Source organism: Oncorhynchus keta, chromosome 19, assembly GCF_023373465.1.
Source record: "Oncorhynchus keta strain PuntledgeMale-10-30-2019 chromosome 19, Oket_V2, whole genome shotgun sequence".
NCBI classification, from domain to species: Eukaryota; Metazoa; Chordata; class Actinopteri; order Salmoniformes; family Salmonidae; genus Oncorhynchus; species Oncorhynchus keta.
Genome location: NC_068439.1, coordinates 19876592 through 19902056, shown reverse-complemented (window position 1 = coordinate 19902056; position 25465 = coordinate 19876592). Strand labels below are relative to the sequence as shown.

General features: G+C 43.7%; 1 protein-coding gene across 1 annotated transcript in view; it reads right to left on the bottom strand.

Annotated features, from left to right (window-relative positions):
* The window catches only part of LOC118372793 (cyclin-dependent kinase 6-like), an 85095-nt gene that overhangs the window by 15659 nt on the left and 43971 nt on the right, over positions 1 to 25465 (bottom strand). The window contains exon 5 of the mRNA XM_052469985.1: positions 18116 to 18225. Coding sequence (XP_052325945.1) covers positions 18116 to 18225 — 110 coding nt within the window. The remainder of the gene's footprint in view (positions 1 to 18115; positions 18226 to 25465) is intronic.

Sequence of the window (25465 nt, the reverse complement as noted above, 5' to 3'; positions counted from 1 at the left end):
TATGGGATCAGAATGTGTGATCTGACTATGAGATCAGATGTCAGATCTGACTATGAGATCAGAATGTGTGATCTGACTATGTAATCAGAATGTGTGATCTGACTATGCGATCAGATGTCAGATCTGACTATGAGATCAGAATGTGTGATCTGACTATGGGATCAGAATGTGTGATCTGACTATGGGATCAGAATGTGTGATCTGACTATGGGATCAGAATGTGTGATCTGACTATGCGATCAGATGTCAGATCTGACTATGAGATCAGAATGTGTGATCTGACTATGGGATCAGAATGTGTGATCTGACTATGGGATCAGAATGTGTGGTCTGACTATGGGATCAGAATGTGTGATCTGACTATGAGATCAGAATGTGTGATCTGACTATGCGATCAGATGTCAGATCTGACTATGAGATCAGAATGTGTGATCTGACTATGGGATCAGAATGTGTGATCTGACTATGGGATCAGAATGTGTGGTCTGACTATGGGATCAGAATGTGTGATCTGACTATGCGATCAGAATGTGTGATCTGACTATGGGATCAGAATGTGTGATCTGACTATGAGATCAGAATGTGTGGTCTGACTATGGGATCAGAATGTGTGGTCTGACTATGAGATCAGATGTCAGATCTGACTATGGGATCAGAATGTGTGATCTGACTATGAGATCAGAATGTGTGATCTGACTATGAGATCAGAATGTGGTCTGACTATGAGATCAGAATGTGTGGTCTGACTATGGGATCAGAATGTGTGATCTGACTATGCGATCAGAATGTGTGATCTGACTATGAGATCAGAATGTGTGATCTGACTATGAGATCAGAATGTGTGGTCTGACTATGAGATCAGAATGTGTGGTCTGACTATGAGATCAGATGTCAGATCTGACTATGGGATCAGAATGTGTGATCTGACTATGAGATCAGAATGTGTGATCTGACTATGAGATCAGAATGTGTGATCTGACTATGAGATCAGAATGTGTGGTCTGACTATGAGATCAGATGTCAGATCTGACTATGGGATCAGAATGTGTGATCTGACTATGGGATCAGAATGTGTGATCTGACTATGGGATCAGAATGTGTGGTCTGACTATGAGATCAGATGTCAGATCTGACTATGGGATCAGAATGTGTGATCTGACTATGGGATCAGAATGTGTGGTCTGACTATGGGATCAGAATGTGTGATCTGACTATGGGATCAGAATGTGTGATCTGACTATGGGATCAGAATGTGTGATCTGACTATGGGATCAGAATGTGTGGTCTGACTATGAGATCAGAATGTGTGGTCTGACTATGAGATCAGAATGTGTGATCTGACTATGGGATCAGAATGTGTGATCTGACTATGGGATCAGAATGTGTGGTCTGACTATGAGATCAGATGTCAGATCTGACTATGGGATCAGAATGTGTGATCTGACTATTGGATCAGAATGTGTGGTCTGACTATGGGATCAGAATGTGTGATCTGACTATGGGATCAGAATGTGTGATCTGAATATGGGATCAGAATGTGTGATCTGACTATGAGATCAGAATGTGTGATCTGACTATGAGATCAGAATGTGTGATCTGACTATGGGATCAGAATGTGTGATCTGACTATGAGATCAGAATGTGTGATCTGACTATGAGATCAGAATGTGTGATCTGACTATGGAATCAGAATGTGTGATCTGACTATGGGATCAGAATGTGTGATCTGACTATGCGATCAGATGTCAGATCTGACTATGGGATCAGAATGTGTGATCTGACTATGAGATCAGAATGTGTGATCTGACTCTGGGATCAGAATGTGTGATCTGACTATGAGATCAGAATGTGTGATCTGACTATGAGATCAGAATGTGTGATCTGACTCTGGGATCAGCATGTGTGATCTGACTATGAGATCAGATGTCAGATCTGACTATGAGATCAGAATGTGTGATCTGACTATGGGATCAGAATGTGTGGTCTGACTATGGGATCAGAATGTGTGGTCTGACTATGAGATCAGAATGTGTGATCTGACTATGAGATCAGAATGTGTGGTCTGACTATGAGATCAGATGTCAAATCTGACTATGAGATCAGAATGTGTGATCTGACTATGGGATCAGAATGTGTGATCTGACTATGAGATCAGAATGTGTGATCTGACTCTGGGATCAGAATGTGTGATCTGACTATGAGATCAGAATGTGTGATCTGACTATGAGATCAGAATGTGTGATCTGACTCTGGGATCAGCATGTGTGATCTGACTATGAGATCAGATGTCAGATCTGACTATGAGATCAGAATGTGTGATCTGACTATGGGATCAGAATGTGTGGTCTGACTATGGGATCAGAATGTGTGATCTGACTATGGGATCAGAATGTGTGGTCTGACTATGAGATCAGAATGTGTGATCTGACTATGGGATCAGAATGTGTGGTCTGACTATGAGATCAGATGTCAGATCTGACTATGGGATCAGAATGTGTGATCTGACTATGGGATCAGAATGTGTGATCTGACTATGGGATCAGAATGTGTGGTCTGACTATGGGATCAGAATGTGTGGTCTGACTATGAGATCAGATGTCAGATCTGACTATGAGATCAGAATGTGTGATCTGACTATGTAATCAGAATGTGTGATCTGACTATGCGATCAGATGTCAGATCTGACTATGAGATCAGAATGTGTGATCTGACTATGGGATCAGAATGTGTGATCTGACTATGGGATCAGAATGTGTGATCTGACTATGGGATCAGAATGTGTGATCTGACTATGCGATCAGATGTCAGATCTGACTATGAGATCAGAATGTGTGATCTGACTATGGGATCAGAATGTGTGATCTGACTATGGGATCAGAATGTGTGGTCTGACTATGGGATCAGAATGTGTGATCTGACTATGAGATCAGAATGTGTGATCTGACTATGCGATCAGATGTCAGATCTGACTATGAGATCAGAATGTGTGATCTGACTATGGGATCAGAATGTGTGATCTGACTATGGGATCAGAATGTGTGGTCTGACTATGGGATCAGAATGTGTGATCTGACTATGCGATCAGAATGTGTGATCTGACTATGGGATCAGAATGTGTGATCTGACTATGAGATCAGAATGTGTGGTCTGACTATGGGATCAGAATGTGTGGTCTGACTATGAGATCAGATGTCAGATCTGACTATGGGATCAGAATGTGTGATCTGACTATGAGATCAGAATGTGTGATCTGACTATGAGATCAGAATGTGTGGTCTGACTATGAGATCAGAATGTGTGGTCTGACTATGGGATCAGAATGTGTGATCTGACTATGCGATCAGAATGTGTGATCTGACTATGGGATCAGAATGTGTGATCTGACTATGAGATCAGAATGTGTGGTCTGACTATGAGATCAGAATGTGTGGTCTGACTATGAGATCAGATGTCAGATCTGACTATGGGATCAGAATGTGTGATCTGACTATGAGATCAGAATGTGTGATCTGACTATGAGATCAGAATGTGTGGTCTGACTATGAGATCAGAATGTGTGGTCTGACAATGAGATCAGATGTCAGATCTGACTATGGGATCAGAATGTGTGATCTGACTATGAGATCAGAATGTGTGATCTGACTATGAGATCAGAATGTGTGATCTGACTATGAGATCAGAATGTGTGGTCTGACTATGAGATCAGATGTCAGATCTGACTATGGGATCAGAATGTGTGATCTGACTATGGGATCAGAATGTGTGATCTGACTATGGGATCAGAATGTGTGGTCTGACTATGAGATCAGATGTCAGATCTGACTATGGGATCAGAATGTGTGATCTGACTATGGGATCAGAATGTGTGGTCTGACTATGGGATCAGAATGTGTGATCTGACTATGGGATCAGAATGTGTGATCTGACTATGGGATCAGAATGTGTGATCTGACTATGGGATCAGAATGTGTGGTCTGACTATGAGATCAGAATGTGTGGTCTGACTATGAGATCAGAATGTGTGATCTGACTATGGGATCAGAATGTGTGATCTGACTATGGGATCAGAATGTGTGGTCTGACTATGAGATCAGATGTCAGATCTGACTATGGGATCAGAATGTGTGATCTGACTATTGGATCAGAATGTGTGGTCTGACTATGGGATCAGAATGTGTGATCTGACTATGGGATCAGAATGTGTGATCTGAATATGGGATCAGAATGTGTGATCTGACTATGAGATCAGAATGTGTGATCTGACTATGAGATCAGAATGTGTGATCTGACTATGGGATCAGAATGTGTGATCTGACTATGAGATCAGAATGTGTGATCTGACTATGAGATCAGAATGTGTGATCTGACTATGGAATCAGAATGTGTGATCTGACTATGGGATCAGAATGTGTGATCTGACTATGCGATCAGATGTCAGATCTGACTATGGGATCAGAATGTGTGATCTGACTATGAGATCAGAATGTGTGATCTGACTCTGGGATCAGAATGTGTGATCTGACTATGAGATCAGAATGTGTGATCTGACTATGAGATCAGAATGTGTGATCTGACTCTGGGATCAGCATGTGTGATCTGACTATGAGATCAGATGTCAGATCTGACTATGAGATCAGAATGTGTGATCTGACTATGGGATCAGAATGTGTGGTCTGACTATGGGATCAGAATGTGTGGTCTGACTATGAGATCAGAATGTGTGATCTGACTATGAGATCAGAATGTGTGGTCTGACTATGAGATCAGATGTCAAATCTGACTATGAGATCAGAATGTGTGATCTGACTATGGGATCAGAATGTGTGATCTGACTATGAGATCAGAATGTGTGATCTGACTCTGGGATCAGAATGTGTGATCTGACTATGAGATCAGAATGTGTGATCTGACTATGAGATCAGAATGTGTGATCTGACTCTGGGATCAGCATGTGTGATCTGACTATGAGATCAGATGTCAGATCTGACTATGAGATCAGAATGTGTGATCTGACTATGGGATCAGAATGTGTGGTCTGACTATGGGATCAGAATGTGTGATCTGACTATGGGATCAGAATGTGTGGTCTGACTATGAGATCAGAATGTGTGATCTGACTATGGGATCAGAATGTGTGGTCTGACTATGAGATCAGATGTCAGATCTGACTATGGGATCAGAATGTGTGATCTGACTATGGGATCAGAATGTGTGATCTGACTATGGGATCAGAATGTGTGGTCTGACTATGGGATCAGAATGTGTGGTCTGACTATGGGATCAGATGTCAGATCTGACTATGGGATCAGAATGTGTGGTCTGACTATGGGATCAGAATGTGTGATCTGACTATGGGATCAGAATGTGTGATCTGACTATGGGATCAGAATGTGTGATCTGACTATGGGATCAGAATGTGTGATCTGACTATGGGATCAGAATGTGTGATCTGACTGTGGGATCAGAATGTGTGATCTGACTATGGGATCAGAATGTGTGATCTGACTATGGGATCAGAATGTGTGATCTGACTATGGGATCAGAATGTGTGGTCTGACTATGGGATCAGAATGTGTGATCTGACTATGGGATCAGAATGTGTGATCTGACTATGGGATCAGAATGTGTGATCTGACTATGGGATCAGAATGTGTGATCTGACTATGGGATCAGAATGTGTGATCTGACTATGGGATCAGAATGTGTGGTCTGACTATGAGATCAGATGTCAGATCTGACTATGGGATCAGAATGTGTGATCTGACTATGAGATCAGATGTAAGATCTGACTATGAGATCAGAATGTGTGATCTGACTATGGGATCAGAATGTGTGATCTGACTATGGGATCAGAATGTGTGGTCTGACTATGGGATCAGAATGTGTGATCTGACTATGGTATCAGAATGTGTGATCTGACTATGGGATCAGAATGTGTGATCTGACTATGGGATCAGAATGTGTGATCTGACTCTGGGATCAGAATGTGTGGTCTGACTATGAGATCAGATGTCAGATCTGACTATGGGATCAGAAAGTGTGGTCTGACTATGGGATCAGAATGTGTGATCTGACTATGGGATCAGAATGTGGTCTGACTATGGGATCAGAATGTGTGGTCTGACTATGGGATCAGATGTCAGATCTGACTATGGGATCAGAATGTGTGGTCTGACTATGGGATCAGAATGTGATCTGACTATGGGATCAGAATGTGTGATCTGACTATGGGATCAGAATGTGTGATCTGACTATGGGATCAGAATGTGTGATCTGACTATGGGATCAGAATGTGTGATCTGACTGTGGGATCAGAATGTGTGATCTGACTATGGGATCAGAATGTGTGATCTGACTATGGGATCAGAATGTGTGATCTGACTATGGGATCAGAATGTGTGGTCTGACTATGGGATCAGAATGTGTGATCTGACTATGGGATCAGAATGTGTGATCTGACTATGGGATCAGAATGTGTGATCTGACTATGGGATCAGAATGTGTGATCTGACTATGGGATCAGAATGTGTGATCTGACTATGGGATCAGAATGTGTGATCTGACTATGCGATCAGATGTCAGATCTGACTATGAGATCAGAATGTGTGATCTGACTATGGGATCAGAATGTGTGATCTGACTATGGGATCAGAATGTGTGGTCTGACTATGGGATCAGAATGTGTGATCTGACTATGGGATCAGAATGTGTGATCTGACTATGGGATCAGAATGTGTGATCTGACTATGGGATCAGAATGTGTGATCTGACTATAGAATCAGAATGTGTGATCTGACGATGGGATCAGAATGTGTGATCTGACTATGGCATCAGAATGTGTGATCTGACTATAGAATCAGAATGTGTGATCTGACGATGGGATCAGAATGTGTGATCTGACTATGGGATCAGAATGTGTGATCTGACTATGGGATCAGAATGTGTGATCTGACTCTGGGATCAGAATGTGTGGTCTGACTATGGGATCAGAATGTGTGGTCTGACTATAGAATCAGAATGTGTGATCTGACTATAGAATCAGAATGTGTGATCTGACTATAGAATCAGAATGTGTGATCTGACTATGGGATCAGAATGTGTGATCTGACTATGGGATCAGAATGTGTGATCTGACTATGGGATCAGAATGTGTGATCTGACTATGGGATCAGAATGTGTGATCTGACTATGGGATCAGAATGTGTGATCTGACTATAGAATCAGAATGTGTGATCTGACTCTGGGATCAGAATGTGTGATCTGACTATGGGATCAGAATGTGTGGTCTGACTATGGGATCAGAATGTGTGATCTGACTATGGGATCAGAATGTGTGATCTGACTATGGGATCAGAATGTGTGGTCTGACTATAGAATCAGAATGTGTGATCTGACGATGGGATCAGAATGTGTGATCTGACTATGGGATCAGAATGTGTGATCTGACTATAGAATCAGAATGTGTGGTCTGACTATAGAATCAGAATGTGTGATCTGACTATGAGATCAGATGTCAGATCTGACTATGAGATCAGAATGTGTGATCTGACTATGGGATCAGAATGTGTGATCTGACTATGCGATCAGATGTCAGATCTGACTATGAGATCAGAATGTGTGATCTGACTATGGGATCAGAATGTGTGATCTGACTATGGGATCAGAATGTGTGATCTGACTATGAGATCAGATGTCAGATCTGACTATGAGATCAGAATGTGTGATCTGACTATGGGATCAGAATGTGTGATCTGACTATGCGATCAGATGTCAGATCTGACTATGAGATCAGAATGTGTGATCTGACTATGGGATCAGAATGTGTGATCTGACTATGGGATCAGAATGTGTGATCTGACTATGGGATCAGAATGTGTGATCTGACTATGCGATCAGATGTCAGATCTGACTATGAGATCAGAATGTGTGATCTGACTATGGGATCAGAATGTGATCTGACTATGGGATCAGAATGTGTGGTCTGACTATGGATCAGAATGTGTGATCTGACTATGAGATCAGAATGTGTGATCTGACTATGCGATCAGATGTCAGATCTGACTATGAGATCAGAATGTGTGATCTGACTATGGGATCAGAATGTGTGATCTGACTATGGGATCAGAATGTGTGGTCTGACTATGGGATCAGAATGTGTGATCTGACTATGCGATCAGAATGTGTGATCTGACTATGGGATCAGAATGTGTGATCTGACTATGAGATCAGAATGTGTGGTCTGACTATGGGATCAGAATGTGTGGTCTGACTATGAGATCAGATGTCAGATCTGACTATGGGATCAGAATGTGTGATCTGACTATGAGATCAGAATGTGTGATCTGACTATGAGATCAGAATGTGTGGTCTGACTATGAGATCAGAATGTGTGGTCTGACTATGGGATCAGAATGTGTGATCTGACTATGCGATCAGAATGTGTGATCTGACTATGGGATCAGAATGTGTGATCTGACTATGAGATCAGAATGTGTGATCTGACTATGAGATCAGAATGTGTGGTCTGACTATGAGATCAGATGTCAGATCTGACTATGGGATCAGAATGTGTGATCTGACTATGAGATCAGAATGTGTGATCTGACTATGAGATCAGAATGTGGGTCTGACTATGAGATCAGAATGTGTGGTCTGACTATGAGATCAGATGTCAGATCTGACTATGGGATCAGAATGTGTGATCTGACTATGAGATCAGAATGTGTGATCTGATGAGATCAGAATGTGTGATCTGACTATGAGATCAGAATGTGTCTGACTATGAGATCAGATGTCAGATCTGACTATGGGATCAGAATGTGTGATCTGACTATGGGATCAGAATGTGTGATCTGACTATGGGATCAGAATGTGTGGTCTGACTATGAGATCAGATGTCAGATCTGACTATGGGATCAGAATGTGTGATCTGACTATGGGATCAGAATGTGTGGTCTGACTATGGGATCAGAATGTGTGATCTGACTATGGGATCAGAATGTGTGATCTGACTATGGGATCAGAATGTGTGATCTGACTATGGGATCAGAATGTGTGGTCTGACTATGAGATCAGAATGTGTGGTCTGACTATGAGATCAGAATGTGTGATCTGACTATGGGATCAGAATGTGTGATCTGACTATGGGATCAGAATGTGTGGTCTGACTATGAGATCAGATGTCAGATCTGACTATGGGATCAGAATGTGTGATCTGACTATTGGATCAGAATGTGTGGTCTGACTATGGGATCAGAATGTGTGATCTGACTATGGGATCAGAATGTGTGATCTGAATATGGGATCAGAATGTGTGATCTGACTATGAGATCAGAATGTGTGATCTGACTATGAGATCAGAATGTGTGATCTGACTATGGGATCAGAATGTGTGATCTGACTATGAGATCAGAATGTGTGATCTGACTATGAGATCAGAATGTGTGATCTGACTATGGAATCAGAATGTGTGATCTGACTATGGGATCAGAATGTGTGATCTGACTATGCGATCAGATGTCAGATCTGACTATGAGATCAGAATGTGTGATCTGACTATGGGATCAGAATGTGTGATCTGACTATGAGATCAGAATGTGTGATCTGACTCTGGGATCAGAATGTGTGATCTGACTATGAGATCAGAATGTGTGATCTGACTATGAGATCAGAATGTGTGATCTGACTCTGGGATCAGCATGTGTGATCTGACTATGAGATCAGATGTCAGATCTGACTATGAGATCAGAATGTGTGATCTGACTATGGGATCAGAATGTGTGGTCTGACTATGGGATCAGAATGTGTGGTCTGACTATGAGATCAGAATGTGTGATCTGACTATGAGATCAGAATGTGTGGTCTGACTATGAGATCAGATGTCAAATCTGACTATGAGATCAGAATGTGTGATCTGACTATGGGATCAGAATGTGTGATCTGACTATGAGATCAGAATGTGTGATCTGACTCTGGGATCAGAATGTGTGATCTGACTATGAGATCAGAATGTGTGATCTGACTATGAGATCAGAATGTGTGATCTGACTCTGGGATCAGCATGTGTGATCTGACTATGAGATCAGATGTCAGATCTGACTATGAGATCAGAATGTGTGATCTGACTATGGGATCAGAATGTGTGGTCTGACTATGGGATCAGAATGTGTGATCTGACTATGGGATCAGAATGTGTGGTCTGACTATGAGATCAGAATGTGTGATCTGACTATGGGATCAGAATGTGTGGTCTGACTATGAGATCAGATGTCAGATCTGACTATGGGATCAGAATGTGTGATCTGACTATGGGATCAGAATGTGTGATCTGACTATGGGATCAGAATGTGTGGTCTGACTATGAGATCAGATGTCAGATCTGACTATGGGATCAGAATGTGTGATCTGACTATGAGATCAGATGTAAGATCTGACTATGAGATCAGAATGTGTGATCTGACTATGGGATCAGAATGTGTGATCTGACTATGGGATCAGAATGTGTGGTCTGACTATGGGATCAGAATGTGTGATCTGACTATGGTATCAGAATGTGTGATCTGACTATGGGATCAGAATGTGTGATCTGACTATGGGATCAGAATGTGTGATCTGACTCTGGGATCAGAATGTGTGGTCTGACTATGAGATCAGATGTCAGATCTGACTATGGGATCAGAATGTGTGGTCTGACTATGGGATCAGAATGTGTGATCTGACTATGGGATCAGAATGTGTGGTCTGACTATGGGATCAGAATGTGTGGTCTGACTATGGGATCAGATGTCAGATCTGACTATGGGATCAGAATGTGTGGTCTGACTATGGGATCAGAATGTGTGATCTGACTATGGGATCAGAATGTGTGATCTGACTATGGGATCAGAATGTGTGATCTGACTATGGGATCAGAATGTGTGATCTGACTATGGGATCAGAATGTGTGATCTGACTGTGGGATCAGAATGTGTGATCTGACTATGGGATCAGAATGTGTGATCTGACTATGGGATCAGAATGTGTGATCTGACTATGGGATCAGAATGTGTGGTCTGACTATGGGATCAGAATGTGTGATCTGACTATGGGATCAGAATGTGTGATCTGACTATGGGATCAGAATGTGTGATCTGACTATGGGATCAGAATGTGTGATCTGACTATGGGATCAGAATGTGTGGTCTGACTATGAGATCAGATGTCAGATCTGACTATGGGATCAGAATGTGTGATCTGACTATGAGATCAGATGTAAGATCTGACTATGAGATCAGAATGTGTGATCTGACTATGGGATCAGAATGTGTGATCTGACTATGGGATCAGAATGTGTGGTCTGACTATGGGATCAGAATGTGTGATCTGACTATGGTATCAGAATGTGTGATCTGACTATGGGATCAGAATGTGTGATCTGACTATGGGATCAGAATGTGTGATCTGACTCTGGGATCAGAATGTGTGGTCTGACTATGAGATCAGATGTCAGATCTGACTATGGGATCAGAAAGTGTGGTCTGACTATGGGATCAGAATGTGTGATCTGACTATGGGATCAGAATGTGTGGTCTGACTATGGGATCAGAATGTGTGGTCTGACTATGGGATCAGATGTCAGATCTGACTATGGGATCAGAATGTGTGGTATCTGACTATGGGATCAGAATGTGTGATCTGACTATGGGATCAGAATGTGTGATCTGACTATGGGATCAGAATGTGTGATCTGACTATGGGATCAGAATGTGTGATCTGACTATGGGATCAGAATGTGTGATCTGACTGTGGGATCAGAATGTGTGATCTGACTATGGGATCAGAATGTGTGATCTGACTATGGGATCAGAATGTGTGATCTGACTATGGGATCAGAATGTGTGGTCTGACTATGGGATCAGAATGTGTGATCTGACTATGGGATCAGAATGTGTGATCTGACTATGGGATCAGAATGTGTGATCTGACTATGGGATCAGAATGTGTGATCTGACTATGGGATCAGAATGTGTGATCTGACTATGGGATCAGAATGTGTGATCTGACTATGCGATCAGATGTCAGATCTGACTATGAGATCAGAATGTGTGATCTGACTATGGGATCAGAATGTGTGATCTGACTATGGGATCAGAATGTGTGGTCTGACTATGGGATCAGAATGTGTGATCTGACTATGGGATCAGAATGTGTGATCTGACTATGGGATCAGAATGTGTGATCTGACTATGGGATCAGAATGTGTGATCTGACTATAGAATCAGAATGTGTGATCTGACTCTGGGATCAGAATGTGTGATCTGACTCTGGGATCAGAATGTGTGGTCTGACTATGGGATCAGAATGTGTGGTCTGACTATAGAATCAGAATGTGTGATCTGACGATGGGATCAGAATGTGTGATCTGACTCTGGGATCAGAATGTGTGGTCTGACTATAGAATCAGAATGTGTGATCTGACGATGGGATCAGAATGTGTGATCTGACTATGGCATCAGAATGTGTGGTCTGACTATGGGATCAGAATGTGTGATCTGACTATGGGATCAGAATGTGTGATCTGACTATGGGATCAGAATGTGTGATCTGACTATGGGATCAGAATGTGTGATCTGACTATAGAATCAGAATGTGTGATCTGACTCTGGGATCAGAATGTGTGATCTGACTCTGGGATCAGAATGTGTGGTCTGACTATGGGATCAGAATGTGTGATCTGACTATGGGATCAGAATGTGTGATCTGACTATGGGATCAGAATGTGTGATCTGACTATGGGATCAGAATGTGTGATCTGACTATAGAATCAGAATGTGTGATCTGACTCTGGGATCAGAATGTGTGATCTGACTCTGGGATCAGAATGTGTGGTCTGACTATGGGATCAGAATGTGTGGTCTGACTATAGAATCAGAATGTGTGATCTGACGATGGGATCAGAATGTGTGATCTGACTCTGGGATCAGAATGTGTGGTCTGACTATAGAATCAGAATGTGTGATCTGACGATGGGATCAGAATGTGTGATCTGACTCTGGGATCAGAATGTGTGGTCTGACTATAGAATCAGAATGTGTGATCTGACGATGGGATCAGAATGTGTGATCTGACTATGGGATCAGAATGTGTGATCTGACTATGGGATCAGAATGTGTGATCTGACTCTGGGATCAGAATGTGTGGTCTGACTATGGGATCAGAATGTGTGGTCTGACTATAGAATCGGAATGTGTGATCTGACTATAGAATCAGAATGTGTGATCTGACTATAGAATCAGAATGTGTGATCTGACTATGGGATCAGAATGTGTGATCTGACTATGGGATCAGAATGTGTGATCTGACTATGGGATCAGAATGTGTGATCTGACTATGGGATCAGAATGTGTGATCTGACTATGGGATCAGAATGTGTGATCTGACTATAGAATCAGAATGTGTGATCTGACTCTGGGATCAGAATGTGTGATCTGACTATGGGATCAGAATGTGTGGTCTGACTATGGGATCAGAATGTGTGATCTGACTATGGGATCAGAATGTGTGATCTGACTATGGGATCAGAATGTGTGGTCTGACTATAGAATCAGAATGTGTGATCTGACGATGGGATCAGAATGTGTGATCTGACTATAGAATCAGAATGTGTGATCTGACTATAGAATCAGAATGTGTGATCTGACTCTGGGATCAGAATGTGTGATCTGACTATAGAATCAGAATGTGTGATCTGACTCTGGGATCAGAATGTGTGATCTGACTATGGGATCAGAATGTGTGATCTGACTATGGGATCAGAATGTGTGGTCTGACTATGGGATCAGAATGTGTGGTCTGACTATGGGATCAGAATGTGTGGTCTGACTATGGGATCAGAATGTGTGGTCTGACTATGGGATCAGAATGTGTGATCTGACTATAGAATCAGAATGTGTGATCTGACTATAGAATCAGAATGTGTGGTCTGACTATAGAATCAGAATGTGTGATCTGACTATAGAATCAGAATGTGTGATCTGACTATAGAATCAGAATGTGTGATCTGACTATAGAATCAGAATGTGTGATCTGACTCTGGAATCAGAATGTGTGATCTGACTATAGAATCAGAATGTGTGATCTGACTCTGGGATCAGAATGTGTGATCTGACTATAGAATCAGAATGTGTGATCTGACTCTGGGATCAGAATGTGTGATCTGACTATAGAATCAGAATGTGTGATCTGACTCTGGGATCAGAATGTGTGATCTGACGATGGGATCAGAATGTGTGATCTGACTATAGAATCAGAATGTGTGATCTGACTCTGGGATCAGAATGTGTGATCTGACTATAGAATCAGAATGTGTGATCTGACTGCATTCATAGTCAGAGAGTCCCATTGAAATGAATTGCTATGGATATGATTACAACTTTAGGCTTGGTGTGGACAACCAAGAATTTTACCTGAGTTCCCCTTCAATGACCATGACAATTCCCTACTACTTTAAACATTGGGCATGTCCCAAATGGCACCCTATTCACTATATAGTGAACTACTTTTGACCAGAACCCTATTTTGGGACACAACCACAAGGTTTGCAATGTCACCCAGGGTGCTCTTGGAGAGAGAGACAGGATATCTGAATCCCAAGACAGAGCTCTGTCCTCTCTCCGCCATCCCAGCTGTCCATCTGTCCGTCCGTCCTCAGCCTGTGACATCAGTGTTATGTGAAAACCCAGCCCACCACATCCTCTCCAGGACAATGGGGAATAATCAGCCATGATCTGTGTCATCGGGCTACAGCAGGGAAATCAACACACACATTATACTTTACACACACACACACACACACACACACACACACACACACACACACACACACACACACACACACACACACACACACACACACACACACACACACACACACACACACACACATGTATCTATCCACGCACACATCCCTCACATACTCAGTCATACACACACACACCGTGGTCTCCTAAGACCTCCTACCTGTGCCTGTCCTTACTGAGAGGGGAGACGTGTGTCTCGCTGTACAGACGGACAGAAATGAATGACAGATCCCTCCCTGTTGGCACCGCTCCCTACCATAACAGTGACTGTGTCTCAAATGTTACCCTATTTCCTATTTAGTGTACTACTTTACATGACCGCATAGGGCTCTGGTCAAGAGTAGTGCACTATATATTGAATAGGGTGCCATTTGGGAATTGGGACACAGACGGTGTCATTTGGGAGCTAGTGACAGCTTATCTGTTACACCAGTGACCTACCCCGCTCTCCCTCATGTTCATTCACAAGCACAAAACAGTAACATATACACAAACTCTATAGTAGACGAATATTAATTTATCATTGCATGTATTTCTCTGATGTGAGGGACGATTGATTAACAGCTTGGATTCCAGTAGAGGAAATATGTTACACCACAAACTGACAAATAGCTATATCAAGAAACTGGATCCTCCGTTGCTTGCAACCACAGCCCACTGTGGTGGAATTTCATTAATGGTTTGATAACCAAACTGAAAAAAAATATACCACCAGTCGCAATCATCTTGCCAGGTGGCAGAAAATGACATTATATATTATGTGTGAGGAAATGCCCAAGTCGAATAATTCCATGAAAAACATACAGCAGTTCGATTTGTCATGTAACATTCCTTTACACTTCTTCAAACTTGATATATGATGCCTTACCATCACATTGTGTCTTGTATGTACGTAAAATGCAATCAGGAAAAGGAACTTCAGGAGATTATTATTTTTACGTACCTAAAAAATTATAATTATGAAACCACTGCACTACCGATGAAGGATCTTGATTTGATTACTCTTTTGTTTATGAGAATTTTCCTGCACAGAAGGAAATGCAAACTTGTAATGAATTCAACTTTTTAAAAAGGCTTCTAAAGTTTGTAATTACCACCCTAACTTCAAATGTATCAACCCCTACAAAAAACGTCTATTTGTTATGATCAACATAATAATGAACATTTCTTGTTGATGAAGGATTATTTTCCTGCTGTAGCAAACTAGCTCAAATTAAGATCCTACAAGTGTAGGTCTTCAGAACAACGTTGTAAACAGTTCCCATGTGTTTCTGTACCAGTGGTCAGATGTGTGGCTTCCCAATGACAATATGTGTGGGTAACCAATGGCATCCTATTCTTTCTAAAAATGCACTACTTCGAGCTGAGCCATATGAGCCCTGGTCAAAAGTAGTGCAATATGTAGGGATAAGGGTGCCATTTGGGACGCATATGGCATGATAGCACAGGCAGTCTTGGTGTGAACAAGGCACTGGCTATGTTGTAATGGGGAAAAAGAACTAGGCAGACACATTGGCTCCGATGACTTCTGAGATATGTCTCTTCATTTAGCCTCATACACAAGGCAATGAGTGAACCGCCACTAATCAATGTTACACAGGTTGTTGTGTGCTGTTGGCTAAATGATCACATGACCTTTCTTGATAAGATCTATACAAACACCGGGTTGACCGTTAGAGAGAGCAGTATGTTCTGTAATTGGTGAATGACCTCAAACACAGCTGCTATGTGTGTGACAGGAGTGTGACAGTTGGACTCTGTTTTAAAAGTGGTATGAGGAGGACAGCGTGACAGTTGGACTCTGTTTTAAAAGTGGTATGAGGAGGACAGCGTGACAGTTGGACTCTGTTTTAAAAGTGGTATGAGGAGGACAGCGTGACAGTTGGACTCTGTTTTAAAAGTGGTATGAGGAGGACAGCGTGACAGTTGGACTCTGTTTTAAAAGTGGTATGAGGAGGACAGCGTGACAGTTGGACTCTGTTTTAAAAGTGGTATGAGGAGGACAGCGTGACAGTTGGACTCTGTTTTAAAAGTGGTATGAGGAGGACAGCGTGACAGCTGGAGGACAGCGTGACACCTGTCTGTGTGTATGTGTGTGTGTGTGTGTGTGTGTGTGTGTGTGTGTGTGTGTGTGTGTGTGTGTGTGTGTGTGTGTGTGTGTGTGTGAGAGAGAGAGAGAGAGAGAGAGAGAGAGAGAGAGAGAGAGAGAGAGAGAGAGAGAGAGAGACAGCCTACTAACAGTGTGTGTGTGTGTGTGTGTGAGAGAGAGAGAGAGAGAGAGAGAGAGAGAGAGAGAGAGAGAGAGAGAGAGAGAGAGAGAGAGAGAGATAGAGAGAGAGAGAATGAGCCAGCCCACTAACAGTGTGTGTGTGTGTGTGTGTGTGTGTGTGTATGTGTGTGTGTGTGTGTGTGTGTGTGTGTGTGTGTGTGAGTGTGTGTGTGTGTGTGTGTGTGTGTGTGTGTGTGTGTGTGTGTGTGTGTGTGTGTGTGTGTGTGTGTGTGTGTGTGTGTGTGTGTGTGTGTGTGTGTGTGTGTGTGTGTGTGTGTGTGTGTGTGTGTGTGTGAGAGAGAGAGAGAGAGAGAGAGAGAGAGAGACAGCCTACTAACAGTGTGTGTGTGTGTGTGTGTGTGTGTGTGTGTGTGTGTGTGTGTGTGTGTGTGTGTGTGAGAGAGAGAGAATGAGCCAGCCCACTAACAGTGTGTGTGTGTGTGTGAGAGAGAGAGAGAGAGAGAGAGAGAGAGAGAGAGAGAGAGAGAGAGAGAGAGACAGCCTACTAACTGTGTGTGTGTGTGTGTGTGTGTGTGTGTGTGTGTGTGTGTGTGTGTGTGTGTGTGTGTGTGTGTGAGAGAGAGAGAGAGAGAGAGAGAGAGAGAGAGAATGAGCCAGCCCACTAACAGTGTGTGTGTGTGTGTGTGTGTGTGTGTGTGTGTGTGTGTGTGTGTGTGTGTGTGTGTGTGTGTGTGTGTGTGTGTGTGTGTGTGTGTGTGTGTGTGTGTGTGTGTGTGTGTGTGTGTGTGTGTGTGTGTGTGTGTGTGTGAGAGAGAGAGAGAGAGAGAGAGAGAGAGAGAGAGAGAGAGAGAGAGAGAGAGAGAGAGAGAGAGAGAGAGAGAATGAGCCAGCCCACTAACTAACAGTGTGTGTGTGTGTGTGTGTGTGCGCGTGTGTGTGTGTGTGTGTGTGTGTGTGTGTGTGTGTGTGTGTGTGTGTGTGTGTGTGTGTGTGTGTGTGTGTGTGTGTGTGTGTGTGTGTGCGCGCGCTGTGTACCAGGACCACTCACCTTCTCCTGAACATCTCAGCGAAGATACAGCCCACACTCCACAGGTCAACTGGGGTGGCATAGCTGGACTGGAGCAACACCTCTGGGGCTCTGTACCACAACGTCACCACCTACACACACACACACACACAGTCAACACACTGATTATACCAAACATTATGAACACCTTCCTGATAATGAGTTGGAGAGGAGCTAAGGAGTAAAGGAGGAGAGGAAGAGAGGAGTAAAGGAGGAGAGAAAGAGAGGAAGATACATGTAAAGGAGGAGAGAAAAAGAGGAAGAGAGGAGTAAAGGAGGAGAGAAAGAGAGGAGTAAAGGAGTAAAGGAGGAGAGAAAGAGAGGAAGTGAGGAGTAAAGGAGGAGAGAAAGAGAGGAGTAAAGGAGTAAAGGAGGAGAGAAAGAGATGAGTAAAGGAGAGGAAGAGAGGAGTTGAGGAGTAAAGGAGGAGAGAAAGAGGGAAGAGAAACGTAAAGGAGTTGAAAAAGAGAGGAAGAGAGGAGTAAAGGAGGAGAGAAAGAGAGGAGTAAAGGAAGAGAGGAATAAAGGAGGAGAGAAAGAGAGGAAGAGGGGAGTAAAGGAGGAGAGAAAGATAGGAGTTGAGGAGTAAAGGAGGATAGAAAAGGAGGAAGAGAGGAGTAAAGGAAGAGAGGAGTAAAGGAGGAGAGAAAGGGAGGAAGTGAGGAGTAAAGGAGGAGAGAAAGAGAGGAGTAAAGGAGTAAAGGAGGAGAGAAAGAGAGGAGTAAAGGAGAGGAAGAGAGGAGTTGAGGAGTAAAGGAGGAGAGAAAGAGTGGAAGAGAAACGTAAAGGAGTTGAAAAAGAGAGGAAGAGAGGAGTAAAGGAGGAGAGAAAGAGAGGAGTAAAGGAAGAGAGGAGTAAAGGAGGAGAGAAAGAGAGGAAGAGGGGAGTAAAGGAGGAGAGAAAGAGAGGAGTTGAGGAGTAAAGGAGGATAGAAAAGGAGGAAGAGAGGAGTTGAGGAGTAAAGGAGAGAAATAGAGAAAGAGAGGAGTAAAGGAGGAGAGAAAGAGAGGGAGATAGGACTAAAGGAGGAGAGAAAGAAAGGAGTTGAGGAGTAAAGGAGGAGAGAAAGAAAGGAAGAGAGAAAGAGAGGATTAAAGGAGGAGCGAAAAGAGGAGCGAAAAGAGGAAGAGAGGAGTAAAGGAGGAGAGAAAGAGAGGAGTTAAGGAGTAAAGGAGGAGAGAAAAGGAGGAAGAGAGGTGTAAAGGAGGAGAGAAAGAGAGGAAGAGGAGAGTAAAGGAGGAGAGAAAGAGAGGAGTTGAGGAGTAAAGGAGGAGAGAAAAGGAGGAAGAGAGGAGTTGAGGAGTAAAGGAGAGAAATAGAGAAAGAGAGGAGTAAAGGAGGGAGAAAGAGAGGAAGATAGGAGTAAAGGAGAGAAAGAAAGGAGTTGAGGAGTAAAGGAGGAGAGAAAGAAAGGAAGAGAGGAGTAAAGGAGGAGAGAAAGAGAGGTTTAAAGGAGGAGTGAAAAGAGGAAGAGAGGAGTAAAGGAGGAGAGAAAGAGAAGAAGAGAGGAGTAAAGGAGGAGTGAAAAGAGGAAGAGAGGAGTAAAGGAGGAGAGAAAGAGAGGAAGAGAGGAGTAAAGGGGGAGAGAAAGAGAGGAAGATAGGGTAAAGGAGGAGAGAAAGAGAGGAGTTGAGGACTAAAGGAGGAGAGAAAGAGGGGAGTTGAGGAGTAAAGGAAGAGAGGAGTTAAGGAGTAAAGGAGGAGAGAAAGGGAGGAAGAGAGGAGTAAAGGATGAAGAGAGGAGTAAAGGAGGAGAGAAAGAGAGGAGTTGAAGAGTAAAGGAGGGTCGAAAGAGAGGCAAGAGGAGTAAAGGAGGAGAGAAAGAGAGGAGTTGAGGAGTAAAGCAGGAGAGAAAGAGAGGAATTGAGGAGTATAGGAGGGGAGAAAGAGAAAGAGAGGAGTAAAGGAGGAGAGAAAGAGAGGATTAAAGGAGGACAGGAAGAGAGGAGTAAAGGAGGAGAAGAAGAGAGGAGTTGAGGAGTAAAGGAGGAGAGAAAATGAGGAAGAGAGGAGTAAAGGAGGAGAGAAAGTGAGGAGTTGAGGAGTAAAACAGGAGAGAAAGAGAGGAGTAAAGGAGGAAAGAGAGGAGTTGAGGAGTAAAGAAGGAGAGAAAGAGAGGAGTAAAGGAGGAGAGAAAGAGAGGTGTAAAGAAGGAGAGAAAGAGAGGGAGAGGGGAGTAAAGGAGGAGAGAAAGAGAGGGAGAGGGGAGTAAAGGAGGAGAGAAAGAGAGGGGTAAAGGAGGAGAGAAAGAGAGGGAGAGGGGAGGAAAGGAGGAGAGAAAGAGAGGAGTTGAGGAGTAAAGGAGGAGAGAAAGGAGGAGTAAAGGAGGAGAGGAAGAGAGGAGTAAAGGAGGAGAGAAAGGAGGAGTAAAGGAGGAGAGGAAGAGAGGAGTAAAGGAGGAGAGAAAGGGAGGAGTAAAGGAGGAGAGGAAGAGAGGAGTAAAGGAGGAGAGAAAGGGAGGAGTAAAGGAGGAGAGGAAGAGAGGAGTGGAGGAGTAAAACAGGAGAGAAAGAGAGGAGTAAAGGAGGAAAGAGAGGAGTTGAGGAGTAAAGGAGGAGAGAAAGAGAGGTGTAAAGAAGGAGAGAAAGAGAGGAGTAAAGGAGGAGAGAAAGAGAGGTGTAAAGAAGGAGAGAAAGAGAGGGAGAGGGGAGTAAAGGAGGAGAGAAAGAGAGGGAGAGGGGAGTAAAGGAGGAGAGAAAGAGAGGGGTAAAGGAGGAGAGAAAGAGAGGGAGAGGGGAGGAAAGGAGGAGAGAAAGAGAGGAGTAGAGGAGTAAAGGAGGAGAGAAAGGGAGGAGTAAAGGAGGAGAGGAAGAGAGGAGTAAAGGAGGAGAGAAAGGGAGGAGTAAAGGAGGAGAGGAAGAGAGGAGTAAAGGAGGAGAGAAAGGAGGAGTAAAGGAGGAGAGGAAGAGAGGAGTAAAGGAGGAGAGAAAGGAGGAGAAAGGAGGAGAGGAAGAGAGGAGTAAAGGAGGAGAGAAAGAGAGGAAGATACATGTAAAGGGGGAGAGAAAAAGAGGAAGAGAGGAGTAAAGGAGGAGAGAAAGAGAGGAGTAAAGGAGTAAAGGAGGAGAGAAAGAGAGGAAGTGAGGAGTAAAGGAGGAGAGAAAGAGAGGAGTAAAGGAGTAAAGGAGGAGAGAAAGAGATGAGTAAAGGAGAGGAAGAGAGGAGTTGAGGAGTAAAGGAGGAGAGAAAGAGTGGAAGAGAAACGTAAAGGAGTTGAAAAAGAGAGGAAGAGAGGAGTAAAGGAGGAGAGAAAGAGAGGAGTAAAGGAAGAGAGGAATAAAGGAGGAGAGAAAGAGAGGAAGAGGGGAGTAAAGGAGGAGAGAAAGAGAGGAGTTGAGGAGTAAAGGAGGATAGAAAAGGAGGAAGAGAGGAGTTGAGGAGTAAAGGAGAGAAATAGAGAAAGAGAGGAGTAAAGGAGGAGAGAAAGAGAGGGAGATAGGACTAAAGGAGGAGAGAAAGAAAGGAGTTGAGGAGTAAAGGAGGAGAGAAAGAAAGGAAGAGAGAAAGAGAGGATTAAAGGAGGAGCGAAAAGAGGAGCGAAAAGAGGAAGAGAGGAGTAAAGGAGGAGAGAAAGAGAGGAGTTAAGGAGTAAAGGAGGAGAGAAAAGGAGGAAGAGAGGTGTAAAGGAGGAGAGAAAGAGAGGAAGAGGAGAGTAAAGGAGGAGAGAAAGAGAGGAGTTGAGGAGTAAAGGAGGAGAGAAAAGGAGGAAGAGAGGAGTTGAGGAGTAAAGGAGAGAAATAGAGAAAGAGAGGAGTAAAGGAGGGGAGAAAGAGAGGAAGATAGGAGTAAAGGAGAGAAAGAAAGGAGTTGAGGAGTAAAGGAGGAGAGAAAGAAAGGAAGAGAGGAGTAAAGGAGGAGAGAAAGAGAGGTTTAAAGGAGGAGTGAAAAGAGGAAGAGAGGAGTAAAGGAGGAGAGAAAGAGAAGAAGAGAGGAGTAAAGGAGGAGTGAAAAGAGGAAGAGAGGAGTAAAGGAGGAGAGAAAGAGAGGAAGAGAGGAGTAAAGGGGGAGAGAAAGAGAGGAAGATAGGAGTAAAGGAGGAGAGAAAGAGAGGAGTTGAGGACTAAAGGAGGAGAGAAAGAGGGGAGTTGAGGAGTAAAGGAAGAGAGGAGTTAAGGAGTAAAGGAGGAGAGAAAGGGAGGAAGAGAGGAGTAAAGGATGAAGAGAGGAGTAAAGGAGGAGAGAAAGAGAGGAGTTGAAGAGTAAAGGAGGGTCGAAAGAGAGGCAAGAGGAGTAAAGGAGGAGAGAAAGAGAGGAGTTGAGGAGTAAAGCAGGAGAGAAAGAGAGGAATTGAGGAGTATAGGAGGGGAGAAAGAGAGAAAGAGAGGAGTAAAGGAGGAGAGAAAGAGAGGATTAAAGGAGGACAGGAAGAGAGGAGTAAAGGAGGAGAAGAAGAGAGGAGTTGAGGAGTAAAGGAGGAGAGAAAATGAGGAAGAGAGGAGTAAAGGAGGAGAGAAAGTGAGGAGTTGAGGAGTAAAACAGGAGAGAAAGAGAGGAGTAAAGGAGGAAAGAGAGGAGTTGAGGAGTAAAGAAGGAGAGAAAGAGAGGAGTAAAGGAGGAGAGAAAGAGAGGTGTAAAGAAGGAGAGAAAGAGAGGGAGAGGGGAGTAAAGGAGGAGAGAAAGAGAGGGAGAGGGGAGTAAAGGAGGAGAGAAAGAGAGGGGTAAAGGAGGAGAGAAAGAGAGGGAGAGGGGAGGAAAGGAGGAGAGAAAGAGAGGAGTTGAGGAGTAAAGGAGGAGAGAAAGGGAGGAGTAAAGGAGGAGAGGAAGAGAGGAGTAAAGGAGGAGAGAAAGGGAGGAGTAAAGGAGGAGAGGAAGAGAGGAGTAAAGGAGGAGAGAAAGGGAGGAGTAAAGGAGGAGAGGAAGAGAGGAGTAAAGGAGGAGAGAAAGGGAGGAGTAAAGGAGGAGAGGAAGAGAGGAGTTGAGGAGTAAAACAGGAGAGAAAGAGAGGAGTAAAGGAGGAAAGAGAGGAGTTGAGGAGTAAAGGAGGAGAGAAAGAGAGGTGTAAAGAAGGAGAGAAAGAGAGGAGTAAAGGAGGAGAGAAAGAGAGGTGTAAAGAAGGAGAGAAAGAGAGGGAGAGGGGAGTAAAGGAGGAGAGAAAGAGAGGGAGAGGGGAGTAAAGGAGGAGAGAAAGAGAGGGGTAAAGGAGGAGAGAAAGAGAGGGAGAGGGGAGGAAAGGAGGAGAGAAAGAGAGGAGTTGAGGAGTAAAGGAGGAGAGAAAGGGAGGAGTAAAGGAGGAGAGGAAGAGAGGAGTAAAGGAGGAGAGAAAGGGAGGAGTAAAGGAGGAGAGGAAGAGAGGAGTAAAGGAGGAGAGAAAGGGAGGAGTAAAGGAGGAGAGGAAGAGAGGAGTAAAGGAGGAGAGAAAGGGAGGAGTAAAGGAGGAGAGGAAGAGAGGAGTAAAGGAGGAGAGAAAGAGAGGAAGATACATGTAAAGGAGGAGAGAAAAAGAGGAAGAGAGGAGTAAAGGAGGAGAGAAAGAGAGGAGTAAAGGAGTAAAGGAGGAGAGAAAGAGAGGAAGTGAGGAGTAAAGGAGGAGAGAAAGAGAGGAGTAAAGGAGTAAAGGAGGAGAGAAAGAGATGAGTAAAGGAGAGGAAGAGAGGAGTTGAGGAGTAAAGGAGGAGAGAAAGAGTGGAAGAGAAACGTAAAGGAGTTGAAAAAGAGAGGAAGAGAGGAGTAAAGGAGGAGAGAAAGAGAGGAGTAAAGGAAGAGAGGAATAAAGGAGGAGAGAAAGAGAGGAAGAGGGGAGTAAAGGAGGAGAGAAAGATAGGAGTTGAGGAGTAAAGGAGGATAGAAAAGGAGGAAGAGAGGAGTAAAGGAAGAGAGGAGTAAAGGAGGAGAGAAAGGGAGGAAGTGAGGAGTAAAGGAGGAGAGAAAGAGAGGAGTAAAGGAGTAAAGGAGGAGAGAAAGAGAGGAGTATAGGAGAGGAAGAGAGGAGTTGAGGAGTAAAGGAGGAGAGAAAGAGTGGAAGAGAAACGAAAGGAGTTGAAAAAGAGAGGAAGAGAGGAGTAAAGGAGGAGAGAAAGAGAGGAGTAAAGGAAGAGAGGAGTAAAGGAGGAGAGAAAGAGAGGAAGAGGGGAGTAAAGGAGGAGAGAAAGAGAGGAGTTGAGGAGTAAAGGAGGATAGAAAAGGAGGAAGAGAGGAGTTGAGGAGTAAAGGAGAGAAATAGAGAAAGAGAGGAGTAAAGGAGGAGAGAAAGAGAGGGAGATAGGACTAAAGGAGGAGAGAAAGAAAGGAGTTGAGGAGTAAAGGAGGAGAGAAAGAAAGGAAGAGAGAAAGAGAGGATTAAAGGAGGAGCGAAAAGAGGAGCGAAAAGAGGAAGAGAGGAGTAAAGGAGGAGAGAAAGAGAGGAGTTAAGGAGTAAAGGAGGAGAGAAAAGGAGGAAGAGAGGTGTAAAGGAGGAGAGAAAGAGAGGAAGAGGAGAGTAAAGGAGGAGAGAAAGAGAGGAGTTGAGGAGTAAAGGAGGAGAGAAAAGGAGGAAGAGAGGAGTTGAGGAGTAAAGGAGAGAAATAGAGAAAGAGAGGAGTAAAGGAGGGGAGAAAGAGAGGAAGATAGGAGTAAAGGAGAGAAAGAAAGGAGTTGAGGAGTAAAGGAGGAGAGAAAGAAAGGAAGAGAGGAGTAAAGGAGGAGAGAAAGAGAGGTTTAAAGGAGGAGTGAAAAGAGGAAGAGAGGAGTAAAGGAGGAGAGAAAGAGAAGAAGAGAGGAGTAAAGGAGGAGTGAAAAGAGGAAGAGAGGAGTAAAGGAGGAGAGAAAGAGAGGAAGAGAGGAGTAAAGGGGGAGAGAAAGAGAGGAAGATAGGAGTAAAGGAGGAGAGAAAGAGAGGAGTTGAGGACTAAAGGAGGAGAGAAAGAGGGGAGTTGAGGAGTAAAGGAAGAGAGGAGTTAAGGAGTAAAGGAGGAGAGAAAGGGAGGAAGAGAGGAGTAAAGGATGAAGAGAGGAGTAAAGGAGGAGAGAAAGAGAGGAGTTGAAGAGTAAAGGAGGGTCGAAAGAGAGGCAAGAGGAGTAAAGGAGGAGAGAAAGAGAGGAGTTGAGGAGTAAAGCAGGAGAGAAAGAGAGGAATTGAGGAGTATAGGAGGGGAGAAAGAGAGAAAGAGAGGAGTAAAGGAGGAGAGAAAGAGAGGATTAAAGGAGGACAGGAAGAGAGGAGTAAAGGAGGAGAAGAAGAGAGGAGTTGAGGAGTAAAGGAGGAGAGAAAATGAGGAAGAGAGGAGTAAAGGAGGAGAGAAAGTGAGGAGTTGAGGAGTAAAACAGGAGAGAAAGAGAGGAGTAAAGGAGGAAAGAGAGGAGTTGAGGAGTAAAGAAGGAGAGAAAGAGAGGAGTAAAGGAGGAGAGAAAGAGAGG